We start from the raw sequence: 10512 nt of genomic DNA on the forward strand, positions 1-10512 counted from the left end.
TCAGGTAAAATGTGGGATTTGCCATCAGAAAGGCCACAATAAGATGACCTGCCAAAAGAGAAATCAGGTATGATTTTGGGATATTTTTGAGTTCTTTCTAGGTGAATTAAATGGTTAGAAGTGTTGTTTGTAGTGGAATGTGCAATAGTTGGTAAACTATTTGTTATTGTAGGGACCCAATGAGAATGTACAAACCCAACCTACTGAGAATGCAGAAGCCCAGCCTCAGCCTATGCATGCATATGCCTCCCTAGCCAGAGCCTATGCCTTCCCAAACTGCTGATCCTGTGCAGCCTCAATCTCATAGTGACCAAGGGCCCCAAGTGGATTATGTGGCTACCTAGTAGTCCCAGACTACATCATCTGCCCCAGAAGGGGGATCCCAGCCCCAGTCCAGAGCTAGAAGGTTCAAATCCCTTGCTCATAGGAGACCCAAGCCTCAAAATGCACCCCCAAGCCCACCAAGTTCAGATGAATGAGTACATGATGTAGTTTTGCAGGAACCAGATTATGATGTTAATGCTACACTAAGACTTTTTTTAGACTGGTTCTGAAATGGTTTTAGTTAGACATGCCATTTTTGTTGTTTAGGTGCCTTTAAACATTGGCATTTTCAGTTGTTGAATATGCCTTGGGACATGTGCTTTATTTCATGACTTTGGTGGCAATGGACATGTCTTCTAGTATGAAAATATGTGTTGTTATGGACAAATGTTAGCACATGTGTTGTTTGATTTCTTGGTCATTTTGGGGCTATTAGAATGTTAAGCGGTTTGAATGAAGTTCAGGTACCAATGTTGTATGAAATTTGGTCAAAATTTGCTTTCCATCCAAATTTGGCGCAAATAGGCTTCAAAGGGCCCACAAAACAGGTATGAGCAGACTTAGTGGCGGGAATACTGAAACGGATGGAAATACCCCTAAAAAATTGCCACGTGGCAAACGGCCTAACATCGAAATGGGATCCAGGTAATTATGTTGGGTCAGAGAGTGAGCGCCAGGTACTAATCTGACATTTTTTTAAGTTGAGGTACCAAAGTTACTAATGGAAAGAAACTCGGGTATGGTTTGCATCTTTTTCCCTAAAAAAAATGTCTTCTTTTACTTTATTTTCTTCTGAAAAATAACTTTCATTACATTAGTAGTTGATATATATATATATATATATATTTTTTTTTTTTTTTTTCACAAGCTCCTCAGAAGCCAACTTCCCTTTACTTATAACAAATTCATTAGAAAGGGATGGGATAGTTGCGATCCTTAATCGTAATGTACTTGCTTCCAATGAAACATTGAATGTAGTCTTAATTTTAACTACTATCATTGCACAAACTGCGGACAATGTGACAAAGCGAGATAATAGTCAAGCTTGACTAAAGCTCAAGGGAATGCAGACCTCAAAGTGAAATTTTGTTCTTGCTTTGTTGCATTGATCGCAAGATTCGCAACCAATCACTCAATTCACAGTTGACCATTGCTGATATTGAAATCAATTTGCAGTTTTAACTCGACACTGAAAGCTGAAAACTCCATGAATGGTAAGATCCCCTAGCTCAAGTTCACAACTATAACGGCCCTAAACAATTTTCATCAATGCGCAAGTTAACAAAAATCGCCAACAAAAGCATAAGAAATCAACCAAGAATAAGACAGTAGAAAGCACCTTCATTCAAAACTTTCTAGTTTCTCTACTACACCAAGCGACGGGGGATGTCCACAAATTTCAAAAACAGACCACAAAACAGCCACCTAAAAAACCAATTTTATCAACCAATGAATGAATTTTCAATTTTCTGTACAATAAAAGGGGTTGTTGGAGAACTAGATATCAAGTCAAAATGCGAAATGAATCAACTTCCAAGCAACCCAAGGGATTCTAAAACCCTACTATTCCTTCTCCTAAGCATCTTCTAAAACCTCTCTGTCATAAAAGCCTAATTTCACTTCTATATGTAGCACCCTTTTCTCTTCTCAGCTAATCTACCATTCTAAATTGTATCAATCTAAAGGGACTGAACTGACTATACATATAATTAAGGAGCTAAGCTACTTCTCTATGAGCCTCCGACATTTTGAACTCTCACCTGCTCGTGAACCTTCAATGCCTCTGAAGTGAAACTACCCAAAGCCTCAAATATGGGAATCAAACCTGTCTGCAAACTATTGGAAGCAGCACTGTTAACCATTTTGATGGCCTCCTTGTGCCTCGCCTTCTCCTCGGAAAATCTCTTCCTCATTGAATCCAAATCCACTTTTAGATCATCCAGTGCTGAAACTCCACTTTCAGAAGTAGTCTTTGAGCGAGCAGATTTATCTGATGATGCTGCATGGCCATGCTCCCTTCTCATCCTCTCCATGCCCAGTTTCTTAAGTCGGTTCTCTAAATCCTTGGAGAGGTTTTCTGCCTTCACCCTTTGACGTTGTGCCTCATCCTGCCTATCCCATAACTGATGTAAGGTTGACGCGAAATCATACATAGCATCTGCCACTGCTTGCTGTGAAATTCTTTCCATTGCTTGGAACCAATCGTTGCATATTACAAAAATAGGAGGAGCTCCGATCCGGCTTGGGGAGAACGGGGCAACTCCATCGGCAGTTTCTTCAGGTTCGCTATTGATGCACCTTAAAAGCCAACCATTTAAGGACTGTACATAAGATTTCTGGGTGTTAACCCAATTGTTAAAGTTACTGCACCAACTCAGAAGCTCCATTTCGAGTTCAAGAGTAGCTTTCAAACCAGAATCTTTCCGAAGGCTGGCATTCCCCTTAAGGGATCGAATTCTGCTCTCCATAATAGCTTGGAACTGTTTCTGGTGGCATTTAAGCATGGATTTCCACATTCTTATCAATCTGCAGATAAAAAGGCTTTACTATCAACAATTGAATCCCGCAAAATTAAATGAAAAACTAGATTAATTGGATGTCTCTTTTCAACTTTTCCCCTGAACTTCATTATATAGAAGCAACTAAACATGGACCAGTTTAAAGTCGCTGCAACTAAACAAAAATTGACTAATACTGTCATCGACTCATAAATCACTCAAAGCGTAAAGGGATCATGCATGGGAAAGTGACCCAATCAGAGCACCATATTCACTACAGCAAGATTAAAGTAGGACCAAAAATGAATCACTAGCAGAAACATTCATGTGGGGATAACTACCAGCTTTTAACTATTGAGAGACTAAACCTTAGCAGATCAACTCCTATATGCAAATTACCCATAAAAGGGCAATAAGATAAAGAAATTGAAGCACGACATACTGCCGACTATAAGTTGGCCTAATGCAAAATGACTGACAACAAAACAGCACAGCAGGTTGAAGCAATTCATTACCCATGAATCAATTCCGTTACTTGGGGCAGTAATTCTTCATCCCTCAACTTATGTATCCTGCTCGATATGGTATCCACAGCTCTGATACAAACATTAATTTTCGTAAGCAATTTTCGGACAGAAGCCTGTGCAGCATCAATCTTAGCTGACTCAGCTCCATGATCATCTAGTCTTTTCAATCTCTTGCACTCCTTTTCATAGACAACCCGTAGCTTTTCTTCATCCTAAAGGTAGACCAATATGTATTAAAATATTGTCAACAGAAGCATGCATAAGGCACTTAAAGAGTCAAGGAAGTTGACAACAAACACTGATAGTCTGATATAGACATATAAAAAAGAATTTGAGTCAGAATGTCCTAAGCAAACTGGATTTAGAGGCAGCCAATTTTATTGTTTTCTTACCTTAACTTCTTTGTATAGCTTTTTCTCCCAGGCATGAAGTTTCTCCAAAGTCGATGAGAGGTTCCCAGACTTCAGGTTGAAATCTTTCCCAGGCTCTCCATGGTACCCTTTGGCCATCTTGATCATCTTGGAAGACATTCTGATTGATGGCTTCGACGGAGGATGTGAAGCCAACGTGGAAGGTGCTACAAGGCACAGGATCCTGGAAAAGATCACTGCATATAGGTGCATAAGTATTATTAGAGCAGCAAGAGTAATGCTTTTTTCAAAAAGATCATAAAAAAAAAATTAAAAAAAATTCACAAACTATAATAGAATTAGATTAGCAAGCCAAAACAACGGGATCGATATCTTTCAACTAAGATTCAGATCTATTTTTAGGAAACTGGAGCAGTGTGATTGTCAAAGCAAACTTATCAATGCATAACATTATTTGTCCGGAAATTAACCTCCGACAGCAATGTAAAGTGTATACACAATAAATGTAGATTGTGTCTTTGGAAAGGTTCAATCAATTGGAATCTTGAAACTGCAGCTCCTTTAGATGAATCCTACAGACATTCAATTAACCCTGTTTGACAACTATCTGCACCAAATTCACTTACTAATCTACAGGTTTGGAAATTCAAGTCAACATGATCTAAGGTCTACTACTTATCAAAACCAAGGCTTTGGATTACAATGACATATCTAATGCTGAAGAAATGAATACAAGGAAAAAGAAATGCAAGATATCATTATCTTGTAAGCACATTGGTGATCCTGCTTTGTAAAAGGTCTGAACTTTTGGACTCATCTAGCAAAAATGTGGAATAATCTTGTAATCATTTCATCATTTTTTTTTCTATATTCTTGACAAATACTAGATTAATAGCAAAAAAGCAGAGCCACACTGCAACACTGAGGCAACTCTTAGATTAAAATGGGCAACCATAGAAACAAAAATGTCATGAGGTATATGCGGATGCATGATAGAGTAGCAAGAGAACTATACATTAGACTTGTACCTTTAAGAGCAGCAACTCTGGACTGATAAGGCAGCTTGCCCACCTCAAGCAACATGGCAACCTCTTTCCCATAGCTAGAGGCAGTCTCAAACTCATCCCTGATCTCCTTCACAACCTCCTGAACGTCCCTTGTACCGTGTACTGACAATGTGGTCAAACTACTCCCTTTTGAAGATCCAACATCCATAGTCGATGCCTCCTCAAATTCAAAGCTCACCCTCTTTTTCTTCACATGCTCTTCTTCGGGACTTTTCGACATATCTATATCAGGACTGCTCTTTATCTCTTTCTCATGGACAGAGTGCAGTGAACTCTCGCTGCTGTGCAAGTGAACTGTCCCTGAACTCCCCTCACTGCTGGTCTGCTTCGGCACACCCCTTGAAGTCCCTTCACCCGAATTCTGCTGCAAATTTCTATGCCTAGAAGTCCCTTCACCTGCGTCATGATTCCTTCTAAATGCACTATCCTCATTAGCCTTCTTCTTCTCCTTTCGAACCTCTTTCAACACTTCTTGCTCTTGCTCTGTTTCATCCTCCAAATCAGGAATCCCCTCCCTCTCCCTCACTTCCTTCGAGTCAGGACTACTCGCCGCCGAGCTCCCATTCCCATACCCATACCTACTCCCCGGAAAGTAACTCAAGTAACCACCATTGTCATAACCATCAAACACATTGAAGAAATCCCAGCTAGAAGAAGCTTTGGGCGGCGAAGGCGGCTCCCGTGGAGGACCCGACTTTTGCGGGCCGGGCTGCGCATTATACGGATCCTCCCTCGCCGCCGGTGAGCCCATTGAGGACCCGAAAAACCCACCTCCCCCATAACCCGAATAGGAATCCGACGACGGCCCATTTTGGACCGGAAATCTCTCCGGCTCTCCATAATAAAACGTCTGCGCCGGCGTCTCTGATCTTCTCATGTAATACATATTCGAATTCGGGTAATTTCCGAAGGACGAAGAAGTCGGGTCATAACCATAACCGGACGAAGTCGGGTCATAACCATAACCAGAGGAATCGGGAGGGTAAACAGCACCAGATGAATTCGGAGAGTAAACAAAATTCGGAGGCTGATTATAAGAAGAAGACGGTACCTCCGGTTCGGGGCTGCTCTCAATGTGGATATGACCCGAATCCAAGTCAGAATCCGAATCGGATAAATGCAAGTGAGAGTCTTCAACGTCCTCGAAACTATGCGAGAGTGAAATCGAAGACGACGACGAGCTTTTCCCTTTCCCGGGCTTCCCTTCGTCGGAGGGCAATGTCAGAACCGGAGAATCCGGCAGCGAATACGACCCGCCGGCGCCGCCGATGACTAGGTCCTCGTCAACGAACTTGCAAAGCGCGTCGCCGATTTGCTTGAGCGACTGGAAATAAGTTAGGTGGGCCGCGGCCAGGGCGTAGCGGGTATCCGACGCCGTTTTGATGTAGTCCCTCCGCTCCCTGCAGAGAGTCACCAACGGCAAGTCGTCTACTTTGGAGACACCACAGCCCATATCATCAAACAAATAACCCCTAAACAGAAGACAAAATTACCACCGCCGCTCCTCCACCTCATCTCCTCCCTCCCTGTCCGTACAAACCAAGCATTGTGAGCAAAGGCAAAAACAGCTTGAGAAATTTCCAGAAACCCAAAATTGAAATACTGAAACTCAAAACCCTAGATCACGAATACTCAGAACTTAATAGCATTCGTACAGAGACCTATAGCTAGCTACACAGAGAGATGAAAGAGTGAGAAGCAGAAGAGAGATACAATAAATGGGTGTGCGAGCGAGTGAGATTTGGTGCATGAAAATGAGTGATGATGGGGGAGGGAACATATCCTGACCGTTGAGATGGATAGGGATGAGTAATGGCTGTCCATGCGAGGAGGGGACAGAGGCGCAGAGACGCAGAACAATCGTCTATCAGATACAGAAATTATGTAGTATATAATTTTAATTTACGAATCGAATACTTTTCTTTTTTTACCCAGAAAACAAAATTGGGCGTGGAGATGCGTGAGGGTGGTTTATAGAATTACAGATATAGAGAGCAGGGCTATGGGGTTTTGTTTATTCAGAATTTTCCAGAGTTTTGAATTTCCAGAGTTTTTGAGAAGAGGAAGGGGTGTGAATGTGAATATGTGAATAGAAAGGGTCGTGGAACCCGCCACTGACAAACAGAGCTTTGTCGTTATTACCACTGCTATTCTTACCGCTGACAAAGGGGGTGAAAATCTCTGCCTCTATATTTTCTGACATAATTGCCCTTTATTTCCTTCTGTCTCTGCAACTCTTTAATTCTTAACTTTTTGCTTCTAGCTCCTAAACTTTTATTAATGACAAAATCTCTAGTCAATCAACGCAAAATCTGTATTGAGTGTATCTGATTTTACGTGTCATTATGAATTTCATAATCATTGAAAAACACTTGATTTTACAGTAAGTAATTTCATCTATGAGTTAGAACGAAACACCAAATAAATAAACACGTAACTTATAAAATCATCAGGATCGTGCTATGATTAAGTAAAATAATACACATACATAATGAAAGCATACCTCGAGAACTCATATGCCCTGATCATAATGCCTACGAGCTGTTGTAGTGAGGGGCACGTAAGAGAAAGAACTAAGCCGTTGTCTCAATCTAAAGAAAAACTAGAGTTTGCTAGCAAATTAAGAATCCGGCAATCTGCATTCCGTCTATAAGTTTGAGTAGTAAATTATGAATTCATATGAGAAAACAAAGAAGTGTGTAAAACTCAAACGGAAAATCAAACAAAACAACTATGTCCTTGGTGCTTTTTATAGGATATTCATTGTTGATCAAGTAAAAACGCAATCCGACTAAAAAATATAATGACATAAATAAGAAAGTAAATCTTTGAGTATAATCGAGAACTTTAAATGGTAATATAAATAAATTAAAACTTAACTTGCAAGACAACTTAGCGCGCATATTACACCAAGACCATATCCATAACCATAGCAATATAAATGGGGTCTAAAATGACTAGTATTCAGAACGACAAAAAAATACTTAGGGTCCATGAATTTTATTTATAGGGCAAAGTCGAACTTGCTTATTACATCAAACCTAGTATGCAGAAGCGTCAAATTTGACGACGCAGGTCTAGCCAAATAGCTGCTCGTTTCCTTTTCACATGGTTTTTGATCTTTACGTACCGTTTTCAATGGTCAGAAATCTAACTTGACCTTCTTGAAAGTTCTGAATACCGGATTGGTCAAATTAGTGTTTTTTCTTTCTGTTGGTTCATTAGGATCAACTTAGCAGTTAATCGGCTATGCAATGCAAAGTGAATGGAGCTCGTGTAAAACAAACGTCAACGAATAGGTCGTGATCGACTTGTTTTGGTTTGGTGAACCAGATCGAATCTCTTTAATCATTTGCCAGTTGCCACCATAAAACATGCCTAAAAGCAAAGAGTAAAGCACAAGCAAGCATTACTAATTAAGCCATGAACATGCAACTCTCACCATGCTAATTGGCGTTAATTCAAATTAGGAAAGTATAGTCATTATAGATTTGTGAAAAAACGTGTGCTGGTATCATATATCTCTACTTAGAACAGCAATACTAGAGTATGAGCGAGTTTTTTTTTTTTAGATTTTGAAATTATCATTTTTCAACCTATCTAAAACGATATCATTATGAATGACATTATTCACGAAAAATATAAAAATGATGAAAAGTCATAATTCTATATGAAATATTCTTAAATTCTCTACCCTTGCTACAATTGTATGATAGCGGCACATTAGGTTCCAGAGTTCTACACCTATCACTCCTACAATAAGAGTCCCCTAAATCCTGGCAAGATCAGAAAAATGAAGCCCTAGCAATAAATTTGGTGGTTGGTCTATGACTGAGACATGAATAAAAGCCTATAAAGGGGCCGGAGTTGTTATTGAGTAGGGAGGTGGATAGAAAGGCCATAACTAATCCAATTTTAGCTTCCCTCCATCCAAAAAAATTCAATTTTGTTTTCATTTTGTAATGGGAAAATTTTAGGAACAGTGCACGAAGTTTTGCCCACTATTAATTTTCGTATATGAAGTTACAAATTATGAACTTTGGTACATGAACTTATAAACCCGACCAACTTTTTATACACGACGTCAATAACCAAGTCAGTGGGTATGTCATTATCCATATAATGAAGGGTAGAATAGGGTTTTCACCGCAAACCCATCTCTCTTCTCCTTCGCACAACCCTTCTCTATAATCTCTCCTCTCTCTTCTTCCTACACCCTCCTCCTCTCTCAGCCCTCCGATCATCCCTCTCTCCCCACCACCGTCCCTAATGTCATTATCAACGTCAAGGCATCGATGCTGATTTGAATCGCAGTGACACAGACTCTCACATAGACAAAGCGAAAGAGAGAGCTGCATAATCACACTGGAAGAATCTGAATGATACATGCTGGAGAAGAACCACACCTTTTACGGCATGTCGGTTTTTGATTCCACGGCCAAGAGTGGTTCGCCGCATTTGAGAACCGGAAGAAGAAAAAGAAGCTAGAGACGAAGGAGAAGCTGAAATTACGGTGGATTGCGGTTGGAATCGTCGCCGTGGATGGAGAAATTTACGGTGGTATGATATCAGATTAGGAGGCGACAACGGCGAGAGAGAGAGAGAGAGATGGCGTATGCCGGAAAGAAGAGATGGAAAGGTTTGGTGGTAGGAGTCTTAGACCTGGTTCTGCTTTCTATGCTCGTGCCTCTTCTCTTCCTTCTCGGTATTCACAATGGCTTTCAAGGTGAGTGAAGCCTCTACTCCGTTCACACTCACTTAGATTTGTTTCTTCTGTTTGTATCAGATCTGATTTGAAATCGATTTCGTGACTCTAGTTATGGATCTCTCTCTCTCTCATTTGTGTTACCTCTTGCTTTTTGTGTTTGCAATGTGCAGGATATGGTTCAGAGCAGCCGAATTCGCCTACAGTAAGGACTTAGTTTCTGGTTTGTTTTGGTTAGGTGGAGATTTTGTGCAAGAATTTCCCAGAAAACGTTTTATAAGAGTTTTGAGAGAGATGAATATGTGGAAATTGATACTGTGGAAATGGGAGGTGCTGATTTTGGTTTCGATTTGTGGGAGGCTGGTTTCGGGTTGGATTAGGATTATGGTGTTCTTTGTGGAGAGGAACTCATCCTGAGGAAGGGACAACATATTTTGTTTATGGGATCAGGAAGGCTGTTTAGAACTATATTTGGCTTGGCCTTATTTGATGGGTTGGCATTTCGGGTTGATCAAGAAGGGTGAGAAGGAAACAAATGGTAGAATCCAAACGAAGAAGAAGAACAATTTGTATTGAGGTATGAAGAAGAAGAAAAAAAAATCTGATATTGCAGAGAGAGGGGAGAGAGGTTTGGAGAAGATGAACAGTGAAATGACATATTTACCCCTAAAAAATTGCCCCGTTTCACACATTCTAATGGCGTCATTAACGTCGTGTACAAGTCTTTGGTCGGGAACAAATGTTCGTGTACCAAAGTTCATAATTTGTAACTTCATGTACGAAAATTAATAGTGGGTCAAACTTCGTGCACTGTTCTTAAAATTTTCCCTTTTGTAATTAGTGATTAAGTTGGGCTGGTTTACAGTGGGGTGGTATAACCTCCAGGTGTGGAACCCCCATAACTAAATTCGAGCCCCCTCTCCTACGCCTAGTGGCCAACGGTGGCTGTGTGGGGCTTTGTGCCTGTTGCCTGTTATGTGGCTCATGTTAGAGGGAATAGTCCGCCTCTGTTGGGATACT

At 40.6% G+C, this 10512-nt stretch overlaps 2 protein-coding genes across 3 annotated transcripts; one reads left to right on the forward strand and one right to left on the reverse strand.

Annotated features, from left to right (window-relative positions):
• Window positions 1–1750: 1750 nt before the first annotated feature.
• Window positions 1751–6841, reverse strand: LOC133738576 (nitrate regulatory gene2 protein-like). 2 transcript variants are annotated; one of them, XM_062166136.1, is made up of 5 exons: window positions 6576–6841; window positions 4749–6313; window positions 3742–3956; window positions 3338–3561; window positions 1751–2850 (listed from the first exon to the last, which is right to left on the reverse strand). In XM_062166136.1, the coding sequence occupies exons 2-5, from the start codon at window positions 6238–6240 to the stop codon at window positions 2055–2057; spliced, it is 2727 nt and encodes a 908-aa protein (XP_062022120.1). In that variant the 5' UTR covers window positions 6241–6313; window positions 6576–6841; the 3' UTR covers window positions 1751–2054. The 2 variants fall into 2 exon arrangements, with proteins under 2 accessions (XP_062022120.1, XP_062022121.1); XM_062166137.1 differs by having other exon boundaries at window positions 6449–6841.
• Window positions 6842–9032: 2191 nt separating this feature from the next.
• Window positions 9033–10255, forward strand: LOC133736055 (uncharacterized). The gene is made up of 2 exons (XM_062163494.1): window positions 9033–9513; window positions 9666–10255. Exons 1-2 carry the CDS (start codon window positions 9419–9421, stop codon window positions 9907–9909), a joined length of 339 nt encoding a protein of 112 aa, XP_062019478.1. The 5' UTR covers window positions 9033–9418; the 3' UTR covers window positions 9910–10255.
• Window positions 10256–10512: the final 257 nt, after the last annotated feature.

This window comes from Rosa rugosa, chromosome 3, assembly GCF_958449725.1.
Source record: "Rosa rugosa chromosome 3, drRosRugo1.1, whole genome shotgun sequence".
NCBI classification, from domain to species: domain Eukaryota; kingdom Viridiplantae; phylum Streptophyta; class Magnoliopsida; order Rosales; family Rosaceae; genus Rosa; species Rosa rugosa.

What these genes read in the sequence shown, in the direction of transcription:
- LOC133738576 (XM_062166136.1), bottom strand. Translation starts at nt 6,240, where the DNA reads ATGGGCTGTGGTGTCTCCAAAGTAGACGACTTGCCGTTGGTGACTCTC. An exon ending in CAGAGTTGCTGCTCTTAAAG is followed by an intron (nt 3,957 to 4,748) that starts GTACAAGTCTAA and finishes ACCTATATGCAG; the next exon opens with TGATCTTTTCCAGGATCCTG. An exon ending in AGCTATACAAAGAAGTTAAG is followed by an intron (nt 3,562 to 3,741) that starts GTAAGAAAACAA and finishes GTCTACCTTTAG; the next exon opens with GATGAAGAAAAGCTACGGGT.
- LOC133736055 (XM_062163494.1), top strand. Translation starts at nt 9,419, where the DNA reads ATGGAAAGGTTTGGTGGTAGGAGTCTTAGACCTGGTTCTGCTTTCTAT. An exon ending in TATTCACAATGGCTTTCAAG is followed by an intron (nt 9,514 to 9,665) that starts GTGAGTGAAGCC and finishes TGCAATGTGCAG; the next exon opens with GATATGGTTCAGAGCAGCCG.